The following is a 25,641-nucleotide window of genomic DNA, read 5'->3' on the forward strand; positions in this document are numbered from 1 at the left end:
ATTACAAGAGATATGCCTAAAAATCAACAAAAAAAGGAAACGATTTATAGTTTGATAGGATTCTTACTGTTATTTCTGATTTATTGAGCACTGATGATGGATGTGTGAATTTTCTATCCGAGTGTGATGGAGTGACTCCCCGCACGTAGGCATTTGTGGGGATGCCCACTCCAGGCGTGACCTGCATCTTTAATGCTCTTCTATTGTCCATCATTCTCATTTATAATCTCAGAACGGCTATTTGTGTATTCCGAGCATGCACAAATATCGTATAATAGCAGAATAAGGATGAATTGGTTTATGAATAAAAATATATCAATCCAAATGATGAATATATTAGCTTTTTATGTCAAAATTTTAAATGGACCAGTGTTTTGTATTCGACCACAGGGTGGCGATGCGCTCAGTCTGAAGTGTTAGACACGCCCATTTGCTGTTGCGTCACTGTCACGTTGCCGGCTCCGTATATAAAGCGCTGCCTGATCAGAGACGTGATGTTAAAGATTACAGAAGCGGATTCTTGAAAATCAGCGAACATCTTTAAACAGCAAGAACACATTTCTAATACGTGAATTTACCGAGAAGAACATCTGAAGTCTTACGTTTATTGATTTTTTTAAATTTCTGCATAAGTCTGGGAATTCCCGAAACCAGCAGTTTTCACACTGATATTTTCACATCTTCAAGGAATGCCAAGGGAACTAAAACAAAACAAGATCCAAAAGATCTGGATTCCCTCTAAGGATGATAAACCTTCAATGCCCCGCGCATGTAAGTGACTATAGAGAATATACAGGTTTATATTGTCATATATATAGGCTACATGAGATTGTTTATGCTTATAGGCTACTTTTCTTCACTCTTTCATTTTCGATTATTTTATTTTATTCTATTATCTTAAGTAGCCTAGTATTTTATATTATTATTATTATTATTATTATTATTATTAATAGCCTACTATCATAATACGGATTATTTTGTAACAATAAAAATTAAATAAAACAAAGTGCAGTCCACATATACAATTAAGTGAAATATATGGTAACAGTCATCTTGTAATATGATGGTCATTGGTAACCATAGCAACCCAATCTTTTGGCACGCTCTCGAAACGCCGGCAGAAAACTCTCAAGTGATTCAGTTGTCATGGTAACCGACGGGCATCGCCTTTGTAAAGACTTTCGCATTGAATGACCCTTAAGCATAATGGACAATTACAATATATTGTGGCAACTCGTATGAAATGTTAAACATGCACACAAACATATACTTTGTATTAGGTTTAACTGTCTTGGTGAGAAAGCTAGACTTATCTGCGTCTGACCCGGTTAACGTCTTGCTGGCAGCGGTGTGGAAATTGCATTTTATTGCATTATATGTTTAGTTTTGAAAGTGCATCTGCGTGCACATGACCGGATCACGGCTGGCTGGGTGGGAGGGGAGATTCGCGGACAGACTTCCCAGGCACGTGCTGAAGTATCACGTGGGCAACCGCAGGAGCGAGTGAAACTGAAAGGGAAAAAAAGCCAATAAGATTTCAATGAAACATCACGATGCACACTTTTAGGCTACATACGTATACAGGCAGTGACCTAATTCTACATGTTAGGTGTCTCGTGTTTGGAAGGATAGCAGTTACACTTATGTAAACATAGAAATCCTTTCTGGGCCATGCGCCTGATTTATAGCACATAAAATAGGCTAATGGCATCCCGTGATTCTGTTTATACACATTTTTATCTAAGAATGTATGTTTGATGTACATCTTTTTTTTAAAATTTATTTATTGTTTTTTTTTTACATTTCAGCAAGTGGAGGCCCCCACCTGGCAAATCCCCCAACGGTCATAGTGATGGTTGGGCTTCCTGCTCGGGGGAAAACCTATATATCAAGGAAACTGACACGCTACCTCAACTGGATTGGTATTCCCACAAAAGGTACAAAATTAAACAAAGTTCAGATATAAAAAATAAAATCATTACAATCGTTATGTACAAATATTTAATTAGTATATTTTTAACAATGTATTTATTGGTGGTTGAAATGACAATAATAATGGACAAAAAACAATATTGTTTAATTAACCTCAATAATAGACAAAATCAAATAAAAAATAAAATACATATATATATATATATATATATATATATATATATATATATATTATATATGTTTTTTTTTCTTTCTTTTTTTTCTCACTAATTTGGAATGCCCAATTCCCAGTGCACTCTAAGTCCTCATGGTGGCGTAGTGACTCGCCTCAATCCAGGTGGTGGAGGATGAATCTCAGTTGCCTCTGCATCTGAGACCTCAATCTGCGCATCTATCATGTGGCTTGTTGAGCGCGTTACCGCGGAGACGTAGCGCGTGTGGAGGCCCACGCTATTCTCCGCGGCATCCACCCACATCTCACCATGCGCCCCACCGAGAGCGAGAACCACACATTATAGTGACCACGAGGAGGTTACCCCATGTGACTGTACCCTCCCTAGCAACCGGGTCAATTTGGTTGCCCAGGAGACCTGGCTGGAGTCACTCAGCATGCCCTGGATTCCAGGGGTGTGGTAGTCAGCATCAATACTCGCTGAGCTACCCAGGCCCCCAATACATTAAATAAATAAATAAATCATTTAAATAAATGTTTTCATAAACAAATAATTGAAAATAAGTTATTGTATTTAAATAAGAAAAAAAAATATCCATTTATCCATTCCCTGCCTAAACACAATTGAACCCTTTTGCAAGAAGGATAATTTAAACATGTTGCATGTGTGTATTTCTAGTCTTTAACGTTGGAGAGTATCGCAGAGAAGCGGTGAAACGCTACAGCTCCTTTGATTTCTTCAAATCGGACAATGAAGATGCCGTCAAAATCAGACAGTGAGTTGTGTGTTTAAACTACACAGTGTCATAATATAAAATGATCATATATGGGAGTAATTAATTATTTTGTTTGTCCTCAGTCAGTGTGCCTTGGCTGCTCTGAGAGATGTCAAGATTTACCTCACTGAAGAAGAAGGTCAAGTGGCTGTAAGTATCTGCTTTAAACATCTAGACATTTTGCGGAAGACTTAAATCATTGCAGAGAAGTGCAGATCATCACCGACTTATCTTCCCGTAGGTTTTTGATGCCACAAACACAACCAGAGAGCGTCGGGACATGATCCTGGAGTTTGGTGCTGAAAATGACTTTAAGGTTAGTCATATTATCTTGATGATCACATTTGATGAAGTTCACAGTGAAGAGAACCACTATTACAAACTTGCATCTTTCGCAGGTCTTCTTTATTGAGTCTGTTTGTGATGACCCAAATGTAATCGCCTGTAATATCTTGGTAAGTTTAACGATAACTTTATTTATTCCGAATATTTGATTCTGATTGGTCAATACAGCCATTCTGTGGTCATTTATTTTTGCATAATGACTATTAAACTGTGTAATTGACGGTTGTTCCAGGCAACCGCTTTCCTACATGTCTCTCTTATCACTGCGTAGTCTTTTGCTTCTGACATAATTTCAGATCAAATCAATATTTCATCAAATATGTCCTTGGAAAGTCATTTTCCTCATATATATTTTAGGACATAACTACTAAAAATCAAGAAATTGTTTGATCTACATGATGATAATGGCTACAAGACTTCTGAATATTATTTTCATGCCTGAACAGGAAGTGAAAGTGTCATGCCCTGACTACCAAGACTGCAACAAGACAGATGCTATGGAGGACTTCAAGAAAAGAATCGAATGCTACAAAGTACAGTATCAGCCCCTTGACCCTGACCAATATGACAGGTACAAAAACCGACATACTCAAATCCACATTCTTCATCACCTAGATATATTTAATATTACAGCATTAACCAATTTTCCTTGTTTGTCCTCACAGAAATTTGTCCTTTGTCAAAGTGATTGACGTCGGTCGCAGATTCCTGGTGAACCAGATTCAGGACCATATCCAAAGTCGGATTGTCTACTACCTGATGAACATCCATGTGCAGCCGAGGTCTATCTACTTGTGTCGCCATGGCGAGAGCCAGCATAACTTACAGGGCCGTCTGGGTGGAGATTCTGGTCTTTCTACACGTGGACGAAAGGTACTGAGATCTTAAACTTGTGAGGTTGGGAAATTGCTTTATAAAGGTGAAGTGTGTTATTTTTTCAGATTATACTAAAAACACTTTTTCGCATCCTTGCTTAATATGCAGAGTCAACTGTAAGTAAGCCTTTCATGGTTGATTTCCTCCAAAAGTGGATATCTCAACCAGCCCGACATTGCAACATTGGCCCAACCAATAATGTGAGTTTGGGGTGAAACTATCAGTATTTTTGTAATTTAGTTTGGTGACGCTAATGGCGCAAAAACTACACACTTCACCTTTACTGCCACTTGCCTCATTTAAATGACATATTCCTTTGTGAGCCTTGATAAATAGGCCAGATTTTCCAAGAAGCTCAATTTGATGCCAAGGACTGTATTAGTAAAACTCGAAACAGTGTGTGCTAGCCAAGGGTCCTAAATTACTCTTGTCTAAACTCTGAAGAATAACAAATTGTCCTGCTCTGCAGTTTGCAGGAGCTCTTGCGAACTTCGTGGAGGAGCAAAACCTGAAGGACTTGAAAGTTTGGACCAGTCAGCTGCGTCGCAGTATCCAAACTGCCGAGGCCCTCAATGTGCCGTATGAGCACTGGAAGGCCCTGAACGAGATTGATGCTGTAAGTTCCCCAGTATGCATCTCTGGTTTGGTTTCCCTGCAACTGTCTCCCTAACACTTGTGTGTGCTCTCTACAGGGTGTGTGTGAGGAGATGACCTATGAAGAAGTCAGGGAGAGGTTTCCAGAAGAGTTTGCTCTAAGAGATCAAGACAAGTACTACTACCGCTATCCTTCTGGAGAGGTATGAACAGTTAAAACTACTTTGTTTTACTATGACAAAGCAGACCATCGAAGTGTCCTTCATAAATTGCATCTGTCTTTCTCTAGTCATATCAGGACTTGGTTCAGCGTGTGGAACCTGTCATCATGGAAATGGAGAGACAGGAGAACGTTCTGGTCATCTGTCACCAGGCTGTGATGCGCTGTCTTCTCGCCTACTTCCTGGACAAGAGTGCTGGTGAGATTCTAAAAGAATTATTTTTTTAACCAAAAAAATAAAACTTCTGTCATTATTTACTTACTATTTATTGTCTTTCCATGTGGGTGAGTAAACAATGACAGAATTTTTGTGTAAACTAATCCTTTACATTCCCAATTAATTGAGCATTTGCATGCACTTTTCCATCCTGAGTAGCATTGTAACCTTTCTTACAACTTATTTTTTCAGATGAGATGCCGTACCTGAAATGTCCACTGCATACAGTACTGAAGCTGACCCCTGTGGCTTATGGTAAGAGTATTATATATTATTTCAGCCATGTATAGAAGGGAGCTCTCGCTTCAGGAAAGCCTTGCTGCTAAGTAATTTTAGGGTTAGGTTCAGGGGTAGGGTTAAGTTTATGGATAGGGTTAGGGATAGGGTTATACTAAGTGGTAGGGGTAGTTGTAGGATTTCTAGGGTTGGGGTTAGGGTTAGGTTATGGTTTTGTTTAGGTTGACAAACACAATCTGAAAGATATCAACAAGTTTAATGTGATGCAATTGTGAGATTTGTTATATTTTGCTGTTTGAAAGGGTGCAAGGTGGAATCGATCTCTCTGAATGTTGAGGCAGTGAACACACACAGAGACAGACTAGAGGTAAATACAAACTGACACACTTGCGTACTTTACACAAAATCTGTATTTCAGGGTCTGATCACTTGTTCTGTCTTATCTCTATGTTTATAGGAGATAAAGAGAGGCCCAAGCACTCTGATCAGAAGAAACAGTGTTACACCTCTCACTAGCCCTGAACCCAATAAGAAGCCTCGTATTGAGGGTCTAGATGAACCAATCATCAGAGAGCTGACGCCCACTCCGCTCACCCTATGCTCAAATTCACACACCACTCTCACCCTCTCCACACAGGTTAGTCAAAGTTAATGAATATGTATCTGATTCCTGTGTCATTTCTCCACTCTCACAACCATATAGTCAAATACTTACCATTATACGCTCCGCCCAGTCAAAATGTCCTTTTTCTCTGTTCCTTTCCATTTCTCCTTTCTTGTTCATCTTAATGTGCTACAGCACTGGCTTAGTGAAGCTTGTCTGTAAGTATTTCCTCAAACATTTTTACTTCACGTACTTACCCATCTTGCCCGACTTTTATTATTTCAACACCTTTAAAGGGGCTATATCATAGAAAGCAGGATTTTTCTTGCTTCCTTTGAAATAAAAATGGTCCACTCAGACCTTTTATTGAAACTAAGCTGTAAAATGGGCCAATCATAAATCTTTATGGTTATGACATCACAACCATTGGCTTATTAGCAAATGAACACCCACATTTACATATCCATGCCTTTTCAGTATTCCACAACTTGCTGATGAATGATGTTGTGAAGTACACTTCTATGCAGAGGTTAACCAATCATAGCCAAGGTTATTTACATACTGCATGTGAGTCTTAAAGGTGCAGTAGCAAAAATTGGCATTATAATTCTTAGAGTGAAAACAATAATGTAAAACTTTGTATTTTGGTGCCAGAAACCGTATATTTTAAGCAGACATTCAGGAAAAGAGAATGGCCCTTTTAAAGGTGATACTGCTGGAGATATGTATACACAAATATTACAGGTAGTTATAGTGTAGCTATACTACAAATTATTTGTGTATCTTTAACTTACCTAGATTAATTCCCCCCTTTGTGGTTTGTTCTTCAAATGGTCTTTCTCTGTCTCTCGCTCATCTTTTGCATGTTTAAAGACGCACTTTTTTGCATTACCTGCAAGTGGTGTCAGTGCTGCTCTTTCAGAGGTAACACTCATAGATCCTTTAATCTAATAAATATTGTGAATTAGATTAGCTAATTAATATTGTACAATAGCTAACAAGAATGGTGAAGTATTAATAATGGAATGTAAGAATGAAGATGAATATGGTATAAAACGTGTTGTTCGTTTGGCTGTGTAATACATTTTCGATTTTCCGATATTGATCGCGATCTTCATTGGGAAGATCCTGATATAAATTCTTTAAATCTCAAGATTGACCTTTGCTTTTATTTTCAGGTTTACTTCAGTTTTGATTGTGTTGATTATTGTATATGTTAAATAAAAAAGCAATTGGTCTGCATAGTTAATTTTTTAAGGTTCCCTGTATAATTTACGGCATTAACTGTGTAAGAAATTTCTTTTAGATGAAAACAAAATGGACATTATAACTAAAATATACCAAAATTAATCAGAATTTAATCAAATCGTATAGAAATCAAGAAATCTGTATCGATATCCAGCCCTAGTTGTTCAGCAACTAATCCAGCTCTCAACCAAACCAATGACCTGGCCCTGGTGGAAACAGAAAATGTCCGCATTTTGCCTCCGCTTCTGAGACCGTCAGTCCATGCATTTTATCACGTGGCTCGCTGTGCATGACACCACGGAGACTCACAGCACGTGGAGGCTCATGCTACTCTCTGCGATCTACGCACAACTCACCACGCGCCCCATTGAAAACGAGATCCCCTAACCACTACCACGAAGAGAGGTTACCCCATGTGACTCTACCCTCCTTAGCAGCTAGGCCAATTTGGTTGCTTAGGAGACCTGGCTGGAGTCACTCAGCACGCCCTGGATTCGAACTCACGACTCCAGGAGTGTAGTCAATAACACATCATTTTTAATAAACTAACATACAAGGGTTGGGGAAGTTCTTTAGAAAACTTTGGAATTCTGCCGGCACAATTTTCATGTGGGCCTGCCAATCCACAAGCATGTAGATGTTAAAGTATTTGTAAACTATTCTAACAATTTCCTGAAAAAAGAAAATTAGAATCGTCTGCTTTCCTGCTAGCTAGAGGTACCTTACCGACTAGAACTATTTTGATCATTAACCAACCGGTCTACGTTCTTTTCCAACAGAACCTGAAGAAATGCTCCATGGAGTGCCATGAAGTCCCCCAGCTCTGCCTGTGAGATTATTCGGCTGTATTGCTTTATTCACCATGGAAGCATTTCCTGCAAGCTGCTTCCGCTTTCCTCATGCAGAGGAGTCCATCTAACAAAAAACAAAACATAAAAGGGACACTAAGTGCCACCTGGGCTTTTCTGTTCATCCTTCATGCATTTGTAATGAATGTATGTGCAGTGCAGTTTGTACGAGTATGGAGTTATGCTGTTCGTATTTGTATAAGTGTATGAAGGGAAATCTGAGCCTTGCAGCAGGGATTAAACATTCAGCTAAATCATATTTTCACTCACCCCTACATTTTTGGACACTATTTCCATTTTTACGTAAGAGGATTCAATCTAGATCCTTTTATTCTGGTCTAAGCCAGTTTTTAACACTGACTTGGTAAGGACATGCCCCTGAACTTTAAAGGATTGACCTGAACACCTGCTGTTATTTGTGGGTTGATTCTTGTATATTTTGCACTGTCTTTAAAATACATGCTGCAAACAATTAGCACATTATAATTGCACATTTAGACAATTTGCATATATATGTCTTAATTTCTGCAGGCAATAATGATTCGTACCAATTTTGAACACTGCTGGCAGTTTTGAAGGCTGTTTAAAAGTTCTCATGTTCTTCATTTCAATTGCAGAATCATTTGTGTTATGGCTATGGATTGTAAAATATGGATTGTAAAATATGGATTGTGAATGTGTTATTTATGAAATTGTGTGTTTCGAAGACCTAATGACTAGGTCAGTGTGCAAGGTTGTAAACACAGGGTGTTTTATGTGTGTTTGGATGGGACGAAGTGAAACAGTGTTTATATTTGTTGTTATTTGATGTTGTTTATGGTGTGTTGGAGATGAGATGAATTTTTTACATTATTCATTTATTAAATCCCTAGAGTGCCTAGTGCTTGAGCAATCAGGCCAGTGCTGCTTTTTTACGTTTTAATATAAACATTTAACATTTCAATTTAATTGTAGTTTTATAATAAAAATTTGGACTTTTTTGTTAGCATGTCTTGTTGTGTGTTGTCTTGCTGCCTGATCAAGAGATTATAGGATTTGATATTGTATGCAGAGATGCGTTTACTGTAGAGATACGTTTACTCTTGTAAACCAAATGTTTACAGTTTGAATTCTTAAGAGATTTCCGGTAACGTGTAGAAAAGAAGTAAAACTTTAACGCGGTAAAACAAAGGGTTTCTTTTATTTAATTTACCAGCTTTAACTATTAACACTCGCGCTGTGTGACATGAAATGTATGGGATTAAGTAGACATCAATGTTATTATGCTTTGTAAAACATTTTATTCATCACATGACTACATGCAGTGTTGTACATTGGCTCTTAACGGTAATTCATTGGTTTGCATCTGATACTTGAACCATATTTTGTAATACCTTTTTTGTTAAAATATTTATTTATTTGTACTAGATTGTGTATCCCTTTGTGTTTCAAGCACTTTGTTCACTGAGATTGTAGAGCATATCAACAAGCCTAATTGTCTCTTTCTGAAGAAAGTAAGCCATTTATATTGCATTTATTGGATCAATAAACAGTCTAAATGAGTAGTTGTGGGTGTGTATTTGCTTCCCCAGAACTGCATTTCCTTGTATTTCCATTGTCCATGTATGGTCAGAACTAGGCCAGCAGTTTCCTATCCTACTGAGCATCCTTTAACATTTGGTCAGTTTGCCATTTTTATTAGGTCAAACAGTCAGTCCCTATCCACTTCACCCTCAAACACATCCGTATTACTTCTAATGAGCTATATCTATAGTTTTATGGCCCTTCTATCACACGTAGGACTAAATATTATCTATTGCTGTCAATGTAAATTCTTTGTATAAACAGAAAGCCATTCATTTACCATTCAAATGAATGTAAAATGATGCAATTTACATGTAACACATGGTCACATTGCATACCAGCTCTTCCATGCAACAAGAGGCAATATTAGATTAGACTTGAAATCATCTGATTTGTAGAAACATTTTAATTGCCAATGCAAACAAAGACACAATTAAATAAAATTCCTAAAAAAACAAACACATTTGCAAGAAGTTAACCAATTATTGGTTGCGTGACTAGTAGGTATGAGAGTTTAATTCTTTATACAGCGATGATCATGCATGGCCAGGATGTACTCTAGTCCCTGTTTCGTCTAACATACAGTTTTCTGTTGAAAAAGGGTTACATTTGAAAATAGCTAGAGATATATAAATATAAAAGAGAGGTATGTGGAGATGTAAAAGAGATAGAGATATATATCTGGGTCATTCTCTGATAATGGTGCCATTTGTGTGCTGTGTGCCCCCATGACTTACAACTGATATAATTAACATGATACTGAACTTAGTCACATTATTTGATGGATTTGTCTATGTCTGGCATATAATGCAAAATAATGTTATAAGCATACTTTTTATTTAAATTTTTTTGTTTGTAATTGGAATATCAGCCAATTTTTATGTCCCCATTCATCACCATTATATTTAAGTGGGTTCTATAAAATAAAATAAAAACAATGATTAAATTTAGCTTTTATATATATATATATATATATATATATATATATAAATCAGACATACATTTTTTACCAATTAATTGCATCTATCAATATTTGAATAAAATATTGATAGATGATAATAAAGATAACTCAATACTGTATAAAATAATCAAAGTAATTATAAATATTAAATAATACATATTATAATATTAATTTAAAATATTATTAATAATATCAGATCATTAAAAGACATTACATTATTGTGGCAGACGAGTAAAGCACTGATTAAAAAAAAAAAAAGAACTCGCTATAGAAGTCATAAATAATAAAGAAGTTTGGTTTATTACTATATCATTGAACCTAAGGCCTATCTCTGTCCACCTATAGTCCACAGTGATCCATTTTTCGATTGAGTTCATCAATCTATCAGAGGTAGACTTAAAAAAATTCTTGCAGTTCTTGCATTCCGTCTAAACACATGCATCAAACGGACACTTTTGGTATGTCTCACTGCGATTGCATCACATTTCACTGGTTTTCATAATCTCTAGCCAGAAACGTTGCATTCTGGACAGTGTGTCAAGTTAAATGTAGTTTCACTGTACATCTGGTGTGGCGCTCACTGCCCCATGCTGACTGAGACTCACAAAAAACATTGAGGTGCGACTTCAAGCTCGAATTTCTCTGTTAGTAGAAAAATTCCTTATTACAGTGGTGTGATTATTTGTTTACATTTTAACACTTAATTTGTTTTATAATTAATCGCACTGAAGTAACGTGTTAAATCGACAGCTTAACAAAAAACAAAAACAAAAACAATTCTTAGTACAAAGCACAATAATATTAACTGTAGGTAATGCATTGTGCAATGATATTTGCTAATAGAGGCAATCATTAGCCATTTTTGGGCTGATCTTCAACCCCATAACATTCAACCCTGAAACATTTTGAATGCAACACGGCTGAAATCATTTGCAGCACTTCAGGGTTATGGAGTTATTAACAATAAATAACTATTGGTAGGCCTACTTTGCAAAGCTGTTACCACACATTAGAATTAGGGTTTTTAGTTTAGCAATACAGTAGGCAAATGAAAAACCCAACTGTTGACCACTAATCTAAATATTGTTAGGGATGCGTCTCCTTAAGGCGCAGTCACACAAACTTTCGCAAGGCGAAATTCCGCAGCTAAAATACAGTCATCTCAATGTGAATCCGCAATCATGAATTTCGTGCGATGGACTTTCTGTGGCGAAGAATTTCCCCTCGCGGATTTTGCATGGAGTTCAAGTTTGGTGAATTTTGACAGGCGAATTTTGCTGTGTTGACCAATATGTAAAAGTTGGTTGGTTTGGCAGTGACCACTGTGTGGGCGATGCTTCGTACACAGCTACACTGAATATTCACAATGGACAAGGATATCATTTTAGCGGTGAGTTTCTTTTTAGCTTAAGTCTCACTGAGTATAAAGTGCAGCATTAAAAATAGGCTACTTGACAATTATATTTTTGCTGGTTTCACACGCGCTCATCGTCTGCCCACACCATCTTCGCCTGCGGGATTTCGGTATGTGTGACTGTGACTTTAGGTGAGGTAGTATGTATAAGTATGTATACCTTCGCCTGGTGAAATTTTGCAGGCGAAATACAGTCATCTTAATGAGAATCCACGTGGTCGTGAATTTCGCGCAATAGACTTCCGGTGGCAAAGAATTTCCCCTCGCGGATTTCGTGTGGAGCTCAAGTTTGGTGAACTTTGACAGGTGAATTTCGCCACGTTGACCAACATGGGAAGTTGCTTGGTTTGGCAGTGACCTCTGTGTGGGCGGTGCTTCATACACAGCTACAATGAATATTCACAATGGACAAGGATGTTATTTTAGCGGTGAGTTTCTTTTTAACTATAATAAAGTGCAGCATTAAAAAGAGTCTTTTTTTTAAAAAACTTGGCAATTATATTTTTGCTGGTTTCACACCCAATGTCTGCCCATGCCATCTTCAACCGCAGAATTTCGCCCAGTGTATTTGGTGGTTACTGCCTTGATCCTTTGGGTGTGAACTGGAAAAATATTATTTCTTAGAATTTTTTTTTACAAAAATAATCATTTTTAGGCAAAAATGGCACTGCTTCCTGAGAATGACCCATTGACAGTACCAAAAGAAGTTATTGCACAGAGATTAAATAAATCAGAATATCCCTGAATTTTATTTTAACTTATGGACTTCATTATACCTCTTTATTGAAAATAAACTTGTAAATAATATAATATGCCACATGATTAACTGAGTGCATTGGATTCTCCATTGGTAGTTCAGTGTATGTGACTTGGATCAGGCATGCCATCATGAGCTCTGGTGGTTATTTATAGCTCAGTGCTGAGTCTAAGCTCCAGGCCAAAGAAATGCAGAACACATCGGCACACTGCAATCAGATCAGTATAATGTCAATCAGGTCATCAATGTTACAGCTCATCACGTGAGATGAACCCAGTGCACTCAGTTAATCATCCAGAGATACAGTCGGGTTGTACTGCAAAGGATGGAAAAATTCCACCAGCTGTGTCCTTTTGTTTTGGAAATGTCTACAACATCTGTGGGAATGATTGTGGAATGTGGCACATATTTAAAATGAAAGTAGCATGTTATTATTGAGCATTAAACTGTCTCATTTTGACCAAATGGTAACTGAAAGGAGTCATATTTTCTTAGAACTAGAAGATGTGCTTTGAGTGAAGGAAATTAGCTCATGATCATGATAATAATAACGAAACCACAAAGCTTCCTGTGGGCAGAACTGGCAAGAAACTCAACCTTTTTTCCGAAAACAAAGACGTAATTTCTTAAGTAATTACTTTGGCACTTTTTGCTTGTTAATTTATCTCATAATTTCTGCCCACGGCACTACATTTTTCCAAATTTGCACAGAGAGATGTTAGGAAGTCTGAGTTCCTGTGTGGTGGTTGTTTGGAATATTTTGGTCTATGTCTACATGGACTCCGGAAAACATTCATAAACTGTAATATTCAGTATGCAAGTGGTGGAATGTGAGAGACAGGGAATAGATGGAAAGAGCTAAAGGGAAAATATAGAGGTTAGTTGCTACTTAGCCATCTGGAGCATTTACAGAGCAATGGTGCTTTATTCTGTAAAGGTTGTTGAAAGCCTGAGCCATCCATCTATAATTATGTATGTGTATGTGGTCTTGTTTGTATATCGATGTGTGAAAAATTTGGTCTACAGGAGGAAAGCACCTTAATAAAGGTAATAAAGGGGTTGGGGGAAGTATACAGTAACTAATAATGCAATTTATCACAAGAGGATGTGCATATCTACATAAAATAAACCTCAGTAACAAAGTGGATCCATTTTGGAATTATGAGTGTTGCCGTAAGATCAAATTGTTTCAGAGTCAGCTGATGTGCGGTCACTTGTGTTTATATATTAGCAATTTATATTGCCTTTAAATGTGACCCATCCCATCAGAATTTAAAGTTAGAACTATTTGTTTCATAAAATAAATCTAAAAACAATATGTCAATAAGAGGTCCACCCAGATATAAAACTTGTGTGCAGGTGACATGAATTTCTGTCTTTTCTTATTGCATTTTGAATTTCCTCTTTTTGCATGTAACTTCCTTATAGTGTTTTATTTTATTGCATTATGTTTGTGTAGCATGGACAGCTTTCTGCAAAAGAAAAACCACTAGCTAACTGAGCACACTCAGAAAAAAGGAACCGTTTAACTTTAAGGTACTGTATAAGGTACATCACTGGGGTGGTACCCTAAAGGGGAATTTTCTGTACCTCTAGTTAAAATGTAAAACTAATTTCAGGTTCGTAATTTGTAAAAGGACCAATTGTGTACCTTCAAAGGTAAATTTGTATGTTTTGTTCCTCTGGGAACTAAAAAAACTATACTTTTTGTCTCCCTAAAGGGATAGTTCACCCTAAAATCTAAATTCTCTGATCATTTAGCTACTGACTTTCACACATCCCAGATGTGTATGACTTCCTTTTTTCTTCTTTTCTGAAGAATTTCTCTGCTCTGTAGGTCCATACAATGCAAGAGAATGGTGACCAGACCTTTCAAGCTCCAAAAATCACAGAAATGACCCCAGTGGTTTAATATATGTTTTTTAAGCGATGCAATTACTTTGGGTGAGAAACAAATCAATATTTAAGTAAATTTTTACTATAAATCTCCACTTTCACATCCTGAAAGTGAAAGTGGAGATATATAGTAAAAATGGACTTAAATATTTATTTGTTTCTCACGCACACCTATTTTATCGCTTATGAAGACATTTGACCACTGGAGTCATATGCTACCTTTATGTGATTTTTGGAGCTTAAAAGTTCTGGTCACCATTCACTTGCATTGTGAGGACACACAGAGCTGAAAAATTCTTCTAAAAATCTTTGCTTGTGTTCTGCAGAAGAAAGAAAGTCATACACATCTGGGATGGCATGAGGTTGAGTAAATGATGAGAGAATTTTTATTTTTGGGTGAACTGTCCCTTTAAGGGTACAAATATATACCCAAAACAAGGGTACTACCCAGTGACGGCTTGTCGGCTTCTCACACGTGTCATTGTCAATGTAAGTCTCTAAGCTCTTAAAAAAACTCTTTCTGTCTGGTGCAGCTGAAATAAACATATAGCAGCTCCAATTGCTTATTTGACATGATCCCGCTAAGCTCTCTGTGTCTTTATATAGAGCCATAATTCTCTAGCAGCAGATTAGTTCACTGAGGTGACTTAGCACAGCTGGCCAACAACGCATTTACAAAATACCCATGGACCCATTCCCACGGTATCCCATTTAGTACCACAATGCTTGATCACATAATCAATTAGCATCAATTATAAAATGAATAGTTCCAGTCTTGGATGCTGATTGGCTAATACAGTGATCTAGTTGTACTAAAATACATTATATAGTAACAGCTGTTTACCTACAGGTAGCTACTGTTTATATCACTGCAAAGCACCTATAGATGCAAACATTAACTTACGTTTACATGCCAGGAAATATATCATCTACCGTAGTGGTTCTCAAATGGTTTTGAATGCATGTATTTTTTTATATTTTATTTTTGCAGCACAAGGTGCCAATGCTAATCTTTAAACACAGACAGCTGGGTACATTCACATCTCACCGTGATGGTTTGGGTCAGTTGTTCTCGTAAAACCCTGAGTCAGTTCTTTTGTCCCCATGCCGATTAGTTCTCATGAGGACAGGAAGAGCAGTTTCTAATCTTGTCAGTCAAAGCTGACCCAGGTACAGATTTACCTGCGTCACAGACCTAAAAAGACAACAATGCTACGTGCTCCGTAAGGCCTCTCAGGAGAGACAGAAAGCGACCTGACTACAATTTTATCTTGATAGAGACTGAATTGCACCTTGAACTCTACACAAAACTCCTCTGTGCCACAGGGTCTGTTAAAGGAATGGTTCAGACTCAATGCAAGTTCTATTACCTCAATGACAAAACAATTGCATTGCACTTTCAATGGAAGTCTATGAGGCAAAGCATTCCAGAGGGCCTTAAAGACCAAAATGTGAAGCTTGTATTTTTGTTAAAGCATTTGTATTATTTCTTATGAACAAAAATTTTGTTATTTGAGCTAAAAAAGTCATCCTTTTATTTATTAATGATCTACATTTTGATGTTGTCAATACGTCAGTATTGTACGTTTGCAAACAACAAAAGCTATAGCAAATGTATGTTTGCAACAACCACATTTAAAATAAGAATATATATGAAAACTCAAGAGATAGCATTGTCATATAATCATGATTAATTATCATGATGGCGCCGCGGATGGCTGCCTCGGTGTGGAGCTCCTCAGTTCTTTTGTTGTTTTTGTTTGTTTGTCCTGTGTTTAGTAATCTTTTTCCAGTCAGTTTTAACAGAGACGAACTGCTGAACATTCAACAGCATATATCAGACAATCTTTTCCCGGTTTTCGAATATTCAGACGTTTTGCTAGACATCTTAGTTGGAGGCGCAGCTCTGCTATTCAAGAGACGCAGGCAAGGGAGACGAGCCGGTGCGCTGGTCAAACTCTGTCGGCACGGATTTCGAACAGCGCTGCCGAGTATTCACTTAGCGAATCTCCGCTCTCTTCCTAACAAAACAGACGAACTATATCTCCTCACCCGCACAAACAAGGACTTTTCAATCTCTGCTGCCTTGTGCTTCACAGAAACCTGGCTGAGTGAAGCCATTCCGGACAGCGCGTTACATCTGCCGGGCTTTTAGCTGTTCAGAGCGGATCGCATCGTGGAGTTAACGGGGAAAACGAGAGGCGGTGGAACATGCTTTTATATCAATGAAAGTTGGTGTACAGATGTAACAACGTTAAAGAGGATGTGCTGTCCTAATTTGGAAGCATTCTTTATTAACTGTAAGCCTTTCTACTCGCCACGGGAGTTTTCCTCGTTTAGCCTGGTGAGTGTGTATATCGAACCAAACGCGTGTTTGAACACAGCGCTACAAAAGCTGACTGATCAAATCACAGACTTGGAACAACAATACCCGGACTCAGTTATTATTATTCTTGGGGATTTTAACAAAGCAAATCACACACGTGAACTGACCAAATACAAACAGCACATCACATGCCCCACCAGAGACAGGAACATACTGGATCATTGTTACACAACAAAAAAGGATGCATAATGCTCCATCCCTAGAGCAGCTTTGGGACTCTCTGATCACTGTCTGGTTCATCTTATTCCAACCTACAGGCAGAAATTAAAATCAACCAAGCCAGTAGTAAGGACTGTAAAGAGATGGACCAATGAAGCAGAGTGGGAACTACAAGCCTGCTTTGATTGCATGGATTGGAGTATTTTTGAGGCTGCAGCCACAGACCTGGATGAGCTCACATGTGCATTCCTACTAGGACTTATTTAAAGTTCAACAATGACAAACCGTGGTTTACAGCAGAGCTCAGGCAGCTTCATCAGGCCAAAGAGGATGCTTATAGGGGTGGGGATAAAGTCTTGTACAATCAGGCCAGGAACACACTGAACAGGGAAATCAGAGTGGCTAAACGAACCTGCATCAGTGTGGAGTGGCATGAAACAACTCACAAATTACAGGACTCCTACCCCCAACCCTGTAGGGAACCAACAACTGGCTGATGACCTGAAAGTGTTCTACTGCAGATTTGAAAGGCCCAATCTCACACCCCACACCCATTCTGACCTTCACTTCACACAAACACCAACACCTCCTGCAACCCCCCTCCTCCCCCCTCCAGCTACTCAACCTGCACTTAAGATCTGTGAAGATGATGTGAGCCACGTCTTTCTGAAATAAAAGACGAGGAAGTCTTCAGGCCCAGATGGCGTCTCACCAGTGTGTCTTCGATCCTGTGCTAATCAGCTGGCCCCCATCTTCACACAGATCTTCAATAGATCACTGGAGCAGTGTAAAGTCCCATGCTACTTCAAATGCTCAATCATTATTCCTGTCCCAAAGAAACCAAAAATCACAGGACTTAATGACTACAGACCTGTCGCCCTGATGTCTGTGGTCATGAAATCATTTGAGAGACTGGTGTTGGCCCACCTGAAGAACATCACTGGACCCTTTCTAGATGTCCTTCAATTTGCTTATTGAGCAAACAGGTCTGTGGATGATGCAGTCAACATAGGATTGCATTATATCCTGCAACATCTGGACAGACCAGGGACATATGCAAGGATCCTTTTTGTGGACTTCAGTTCGGCTTTCAACACCATCATCCCAGCTATACTCCAGAATAAATTACACCAACTCTCTGTTCCCATGTCTATCTGTCAGTGGATTACCAGCTTTCTGACGGACAGGCAGCAGCTTGTGAGACAGGGGAAATTCACTTCTAGCACCTGTACAATCAGCATTGGTGCCCCCCAGGGATGTGTGCTCTCCACACTTCTCTTCTCCCTCTACACCAATGACTGCATCGCCAAGGATCCCTCTGTCAAGCTCCTGAAGTTTGCAGACGACACCACTGTCATCGGCCTCATCCGAGATGACGATGAGTCTGCATACAGAAGGGAGGTTGAACAGCTGGCTGTCTGGTGCAGTCAAAACAACCTTGAGCTGAACACGCTCAAAATGGTGGAGATCATTGTGGACTTTAGGAGAAACACCCCAACACTGACCCCCCTCATCATTCTAAACAGCACTGTGGCAGCAGTGGAGTCATTCAGGTTCCTGGGCACTACCATCTCACAGGACTTGAAGTGGGAGACCCACATTGACTCCATTGTGAAAAAGGCCCAGCAGAGGTTGTACTTCCTTCGCCAGCTGAGGAAATTCAACCTGCCACAGGTGCTGCTGATACAGTTTTACTCAGCAGTCATTAAGTCTGTCCTCTGCATGTCAATAACTGTCTGATTTGGTTCAGCTATGAAATCAGACATCAGAAGACTACAAAGGACAGTTCAGACTGCTGAGAGGATTATTGGTTGCCCCCTGCCCCCCCCCCCCTTCAAGAACTATACACTTCCAGAGTGAGGAAAAAGGCTGGAAAAATCACTCTGGACCCCACTCACCCTGCCCACTACCTTTTTGAACTGTTGCCTTCTGGCCGACACTTCAGAGCTCTGAGCACTAGAACCATCAGGCACAGGAACAGTTTTTAGTCTTTCTGATATTTATCCAACACATCCAACCACTTCTGCCATTTCATTCCTCTGAAAAAAAAAAAAACATTTGCACTGTACATAACAGATTTGTATTTGCACTGTACATAACAGATTGTATTATATTTGCACTACCCATGTGTATGTGTGTATGTATGTATGTATGTATGTGTGTGTCTGTACGTATGTGTATAATTATTTTTTATTTTTTATTATTATCTATGTCTTGCTGCTGTTTTTGTATTGTTTTTGTATTATTGTACACTGGAAGCTCCTGTCACCAAGACAAATTCCTTGTATGTGTAAGCATACTTAGCAATAAAGCTGATTCTGATTCTGATAAAAGGAGGAAAAACATTGAATGTAGCATTGCACAGCCACAGGAAAGGCTAGTAAGCGAGTTTATCACAAGTCTCATGTTAGCGCGTATAACGTGGCTATATTTTTCAATACGGTGTGTATTTTAATGTTTATCCTGCTGCAATGTCTTGCGCCATAGACCTCCATCATAAGTGCATTACTGTAAATACTATCTGCTTGTTTTCACAAACTGGAAAGTGTCAAAATGATTGTCTATGGTATTCAACAGCATGTCACAAATACGATCGATAGAGAGTAATTTCATTCCAGGTACTGAACTCAGAAAATTCATTTATTCAAATTCAGGTCAGAGGGTGCAGAAATGTGTCAGAGGGAACATGACAAAGAGTGAGAGGCCACCAGCATCAACTGCGTATGACTCCATTATCAGCTAGAAGATGACATCTTTTATGTCTTTATGGTCTGTTATGAGGTACCTATAGAGGTACTAATTATTGGACCAAAAACCTCTAAAAATAAGCCGCTAAAATATAATTTGACTCTCGATGAATGTACTGTTTCATAGTCTTCAACAGCGAAGAACTTAGGTGTTATATTTGATACCAATCTGTCCTTTGAAGATCAGATTACCAATGTTTGTAGAACAGCATTCGTCCTCTCGGTCGCTGATGCCGAAAAACTAATTCATACGTACATGACCTCAAGATTAGATTATTGTAATGCATTACTGGGAGGATGTCCAGCAAGATCAATAAATAAACTTCAATTGGTTCAAAATGCAGCAGCCAGAGTGCTGACTAGAACCAAGAAATATGATCATATTAGCCCCATTTTATTAGTGTTACATTGGCTACCAGTTCAATTTCGTATTAATTTTAAAATTCTGTTAATTACGTACAAAGTTTTGAATGGTCTAGCTCCACAGTACTTAAGCAACCTTCTGACACGCTATATTCCATCACGTTCATTACGATCGCAAAATTCTGGCCTGTTAAATGTTCCTAGAATATCAAAATCCACAAAAGGAGGTAGATCCTTTTCATATTTGGTTCCTTAACTATGGAATAGTCTCTCTAACACTGTTCGAGATGCAGACACACTCACTCAGTTTAAGTCTAGACTAAAGACTCATCTATTTGGCCAGGCATACACCTAATTTATCCTTCAACTCACAATTAGGCTGCTTTAGTTAGGTCTGCCGGAACCAGAAACCAGAAACATTGATCGTGATCTATAACTCTGCATTAAATTGAATGGCATTGTCATGTGTATTTTGTTGACTCATGTCTTTTATTTTGAAAAGTATAGTTCCTATTCCCTTGTCATGTGATTTCATGACTCCCCTCCATGTTCATGTGTCATGTTTTCAATGGTTTATTGTTTAATTATCTTGTTATCAGTTCTGTTTGTTCATTGGTTTATGATCCCTCATGTCCATGTATTTAAGCCTCATGTTTTCGGTTGTGTCTTTGTCAAGTATTAAATGTGTATGTGCATAGTAACATTGTTTATAGTCGAGTCATGTTATAGTCAAGTTCATGTTTATGTTTTATGTTTCACGTTTGTAGTTAGGGTTACTGGTTAGCATTTTTGTACATAAACTGCACTTGGGTTCTTTATCTTCACGTCTTCGTCATTGCCAGTGCCAGCACACGTTACAGGCATCTACGCTAATATTATTCTGTTTGTTTCCCTGTCTCAACCTTGGGACTCCTATCCTGAGGTAACCAGAACCAGCTGGATCCAGCTCCATTCCTGCTTCGTGTTGGACTCCACTGCTACGTGTCACTGAGTGATGATGACTAATAGCAGCCGGTGCCAGCCAAACATCACTTCAGTCTATTACGATGGACTTCAGAGGATGAACTGATGCCATCTCCAACCATAAGACATGGGATACTTCATATGCCATTGCCTGAACCTTGGACTTAGGATAGACCTCACTGAAATTACCAGCCAGGTTGAACTGCGATGCACCTAACTGATCTCTACTTACATCACCTCGGTCTAATGATGGACTACACTCTTAAAATGGAATACATAGACTATCAATTAATTGCCAACAAAACACTTCATCAGCCAACTAACAAGGACAATTGCTTGTATGTGAATTTCTGCAGTTAATCCAGGATGGACTTCAAAGACATTAGTCATTAATCTTACAGTTCATACAAAATCTTTGTTTAAACACTGACCCTTAACACTTACTTTAGTTTAATCATTTTAAACCATGACTTGCACTGTACATATATAATATTGGCATTATATTCATGATGTTAGCCAGAGGGGAACTGGCCCCCACAGTGAGCCTGGTTTCTCCCAAGGTTATTTTTCTCCATTAACCAACATCTTATGGAGTGTTGTGTTCCTTGCCACAGTCACCTTCGGCTTGCTCACTGGGGTTATAAATACAATTATTATTTAATTACTTATTTTTAAACACAATTCACAATTGTATTTTATCAAACTACACAATGACAACTCTAAGACATTAGATATTACAGTTTCATTTTCTGTTAATGCATGATCTTCTGTAAAGCTACTTTGAAACGATGTGTGTTGTAAAAGGCGCTATACAGATGAAAGTGACTTGACTTGCTATGGCCAAATAAGGAAGCCTCAGTTCAGTTACACAGCATTTGTGACAAGCATGAGTCAAAAATGAAACCAATATGATTAAGAGATTAAAGGTTGTGCATTCAATAAAGAGATAATCTAACATCCGTCACACGCTACTGCGGCCACCTCGTACTATACTGTAAAACAATAAATTCAAAACAAGATGCACAGTATGAAAAAAAGATGCAGTGGACAGATGCATAAATGTGTTTATTTAATTTTTTTTTTTTTATCTATGGGCACTTTTAGCCCTATGCACTTTAGAAAATAACATCTCACACTTTTCACAATCTCACTAGTTTATTTAATTTGTCTACTAAAAGTGTCCAACAGTGGATTTACATGCATCAGGAAAATTTTTCATTTTTGTTTATTTCCATAACATCTCAAATTATGTATGTTGTTGGATAACTTTTTGCAATGCAAATGACATAGTAAACATTATTTGGAATAAAATGATGTTGTGGTGAAAATTACACAACAACTGAGGCACAGTTTTGTCATAATTTGTAAAAAAAAACAAAAAAAAACTTTTTCACACAATACAAAGTAAATTTGGTTTATATTCATTTCACTTGTGTAGATTATTATAGTTTTACAAAATGCAATATTTTTTAATGATTTTCATATTTTAAGATTGAAAGTATGGGTGGGACAAGGGTAAGACAATAAAATCAAATCAATACATAAAAAAATCTGAAAAGCTGCAAAAATGATGAAGGCAACTGCAAAAAGTTTCCAGACAGTTTAAATTTACATTTATTCATTTAGCAGACACTTTTATACAAAATGACTTACAAATGAGGAATACAGCAAAAGCTCTTTGTCATAAAGGAGGCAATAACATGAACAGTACTGCAAAACAACATTTCAAAGAGAAGTACAAGTAAGAACATACGAGACAGTGGTGAAAAAGTGAGTTTTTTTCTTTCTTTTTTTTTTTACGAAAAAACTAGACAGTGCATTAGTAGGATTTGGCCAAGTGCTCACGAAACAGATGCTTCTTTATATGTTTCTTGAAAATAGTTAAAGGAACCAGCTGCCCAGGCGGAGTTCGAATGGTCATTCTACCAGCGAGGAATGGTGGAAGTGAAAGTTGAGAAAGCCACTGTGAGATGACACCATGAGGCCCCGTTCACCCACCAGTTGCAAGCTTCTGGAGGGTACATAGACTTGAAGTAGTGAGTGTACATAAAGTGGTGTCACACCAGTGGTTGTTCTGTAAGACGAGCTTCAATGCCTTGAACTCGATGCTAAGAACCAATGGTAGCCAGTGCAGTTTGATGAAGAGAGCTGGGAGATGATAAACCAAAAGCGACGCAACATTCTGGATTAATTGCAGAGGTTTAACTGTACATGCAGGAAGCCCAGCCAGAAGAGCATTGCAGTAGTCTAGATATGACAAGAGCTTAGACAAGAAGTTGTGTAGCATGCTCAAATAGGAAAGGTCTGATCTTTCTAATGTTGTACAGTGCAATTCTGCATGATCGAGCTGTCTGTGCAATGTGGTCTGTGAACTTCAACTGATTGTCAAACACAACACCAAGATTTATGGTTGTCCTGGATGGTGGAATCATTGACTAGTCTAGCTGAATGGTGAAGTTATGTTGTATAGCTGGGCTCGCTGTAACAACGACAAGTTCCATCTTTGCTCGGTTCAGTTGGAGCTGGTGTTTTTCCATCCAGTACGAGATGTCTACCAGGCAGGCTGAGATCCGTGCAGCAACCATAGGATCATCAGGCTGGAATGAGAGGTAGAGTTGTGTGTCATCAGCAAAGCAATGACAGAAAAAGCCACATGTCTGAATGACAGGTCCCAGTGATGTCATGTAAATGGAGAAGAGGACTGGCCTAAGCACTGAACCCTGTGGTATGCCGGTAGCTAGTCTGTGTGACTTGGACAAGACACCCTGAAGGACCTACCTGTGAGCTAAGACTCAAACCAGCGGAGTGTGGTTCCCGTAATGCCCATGGTTGAGAAGGTGGAAAGGACGATCTGGTGGTGTACCATGTCGAAAGGAGCAGACAAATCTAGCAGAATGAGAACAGACTATTTGGATTCTGCTCTTGCCAGCCGTAGAGCTTCGTTGACAAACAGCTATTTTTTAAGCCAGATTGGTTGCTGTCTAGCAGATTGTTCTGGATGAGAAAAGAGGAGACCTGGTTGAACACGGCTTGTTCAAGTGCTTTTGCTATGAAGGGGAGGAGAGAAACTGGTCTGTAATGTTCAAAGAGTGCATGGTTCAGCATGGGTTTCTTAACCAGTGGGGTTACTCAAGCCTGCTGTAAGGTGGGTTTTTCAACTACAGTGGTTCAAGCTGTAGGAATGCCATGGTGCCTGCGGAAATGTTAACAGCAAGATGGTATAAAACTGTGCATTTCTTGTCTATTACCACCTTCTGCTATATCAATGGCAGAAATAAGTGCAGTTTGAATAGGTAATTATTTGGGAAAGCACTGTTTAGAACTAAAAAGTAAATGTTTAATACCAGTAAAGTCTCACAAGTTTACATCAGATGGTTAAAATTTAGATATAATAGTTACAAATTGGATGTATGAAATATGTATATGAAACCAGTGTGTATACTACCTGAGTGAGAATGAATGGAGGATAGAAAGAGAGAGAGAGAGAAGGTAGAGAGAAATATGCCAATGTTAGATGCCTAGGCCACACATGAGCATAAATGCACACTTTGATAACACTAAAACATTAAACATTAAAACATTTTGTTTTGTTTACACCATTTACTTCTGCATTTGTGCGTACTTTTGTCAGTGCATCCTCAAATGTTTGTGAAAGACAGGTTCGGATGTTTTGTAACTCAGTTAAATCAGTTTTGCTTGTGCAATTGTAGTTATGACAACTGTACATCATTTAAACACAGTTAACCTGGGGTCAGTGCTTCATAATCAAATACCCGTTCTTATTTTCATCCATTAGCACGGCTGATAAGTTTGCACTCACCTGAGTTTTGACAGCTCAGGACTCCAGGGACAGTTGTTAAATGACATTCAGAGACTGGTTTGGATTTACTGATGCACACAGTCACTCCTTTGAGGCTGGATGTGAAGTCAGACAGAAAAAAAGGAGGAACTAAACCAAGCCTCATCTAGTGAATGTGAGAAGTGTCACGTCCACCTGAATGCTTGTACTCCACTCCTTTCTCCATCCCTCTCTTTCACTCCTCCCAGCTTATTCTTCCTCCACTGTAAAAATGTAGTCACTTATCGAGAGAACTGGTAAAGCTTTGGAGCTAATGAGACCCAAACGTCATCTTTTTTTCCCTCAGCACTGTAAAGAAATAAAGAAAAAGAACAAACTTTGTTGTTGGCATGGCAAAAACTTTAAACAGTAGATGGATGGATGGATCTTCCATGGAAACCCTGAAAGATGGCAAGTTATTACTATACTATACATATAGCCCCTTGTGAATAAAAAAGGATGCTGACTAAGCTTTTCTGTTTCATTTGTGTGTTTTCATTGGCAACGTGCAGTTGAAAGCGGGTT

The 25,641-nt window shown here is 38.4% G+C and overlaps 1 protein-coding gene and 1 long non-coding RNA gene across 6 annotated transcripts; one reads left to right on the forward strand and one right to left on the reverse strand.

Moving 5' to 3' along the window:
* Positions 1–509: 509 nt before the first annotated feature.
* Positions 510–9,610, forward strand: LOC127435151 (6-phosphofructo-2-kinase/fructose-2,6-bisphosphatase 3-like). 3 transcript variants are annotated; one of them, XM_051688372.1, is made up of 17 exons: positions 510–771; positions 1,809–1,937; positions 2,784–2,880; positions 2,964–3,030; positions 3,122–3,196; positions 3,279–3,335; positions 3,672–3,796; positions 3,891–4,098; positions 4,571–4,717; positions 4,794–4,898; positions 4,985–5,114; positions 5,325–5,387; positions 5,672–5,736; positions 5,827–6,006; positions 6,169–6,191; positions 6,847–6,897; positions 8,001–9,610. In XM_051688372.1, exons 1-17 carry the CDS (start codon positions 690–692, stop codon positions 8,005–8,007), a joined length of 1,611 nt encoding a protein of 536 aa, XP_051544332.1. In that variant the 5' UTR covers positions 510–689; the 3' UTR covers positions 8,008–9,610. The 3 variants fall into 3 exon arrangements, with proteins under 3 accessions (XP_051544332.1, XP_051544334.1, XP_051544333.1); XM_051688374.1 differs by lacking the exon at positions 6,847–6,897; XM_051688373.1 differs by lacking the exons at positions 6,169–6,191; positions 6,847–6,897.
* Positions 9,611–23,738: 14,128 nt separating this feature from the next.
* Positions 23,739–25,239, reverse strand: LOC127435243 (uncharacterized). Of its 3 annotated transcripts, none has more exons than XR_007896159.1 (3): positions 25,099–25,239; positions 24,057–24,723; positions 23,739–23,875 (listed from the first exon to the last, which is right to left on the reverse strand). It is a non-coding gene; the product is annotated as an uncharacterized LOC127435243 (long non-coding RNA). The 3 variants fall into 3 exon arrangements; XR_007896160.1 differs by having other exon boundaries at positions 24,057–24,719; positions 25,099–25,192; XR_007896161.1 differs by having other exon boundaries at positions 24,057–24,471; positions 25,099–25,190.
* Positions 25,240–25,641: the final 402 nt, after the last annotated feature.

This window comes from Myxocyprinus asiaticus, chromosome 45, assembly GCF_019703515.2.
Source record: "Myxocyprinus asiaticus isolate MX2 ecotype Aquarium Trade chromosome 45, UBuf_Myxa_2, whole genome shotgun sequence".
NCBI lineage: Eukaryota > Metazoa > Chordata > Actinopteri > Cypriniformes > Catostomidae > Myxocyprinus > Myxocyprinus asiaticus.

Coding starts and splice junctions, on each gene's coding strand:
- LOC127435151 (XM_051688372.1), top strand. CDS start 690: ATGCCAAGGGAACTAAAACAAAACAAGATCCAAAAGATCTGGATTCCC. Junction 3,197..3,278: donor GTGCTGAAAATGACTTTAAG/GTTAGTCATATT, acceptor CATCTTTCGCAG/GTCTTCTTTATTGAGTCTGT. Junction 3,797..3,890: donor GACCCTGACCAATATGACAG/GTACAAAAACCG, acceptor TTGTCCTCACAG/AAATTTGTCCTTTGTCAAAG.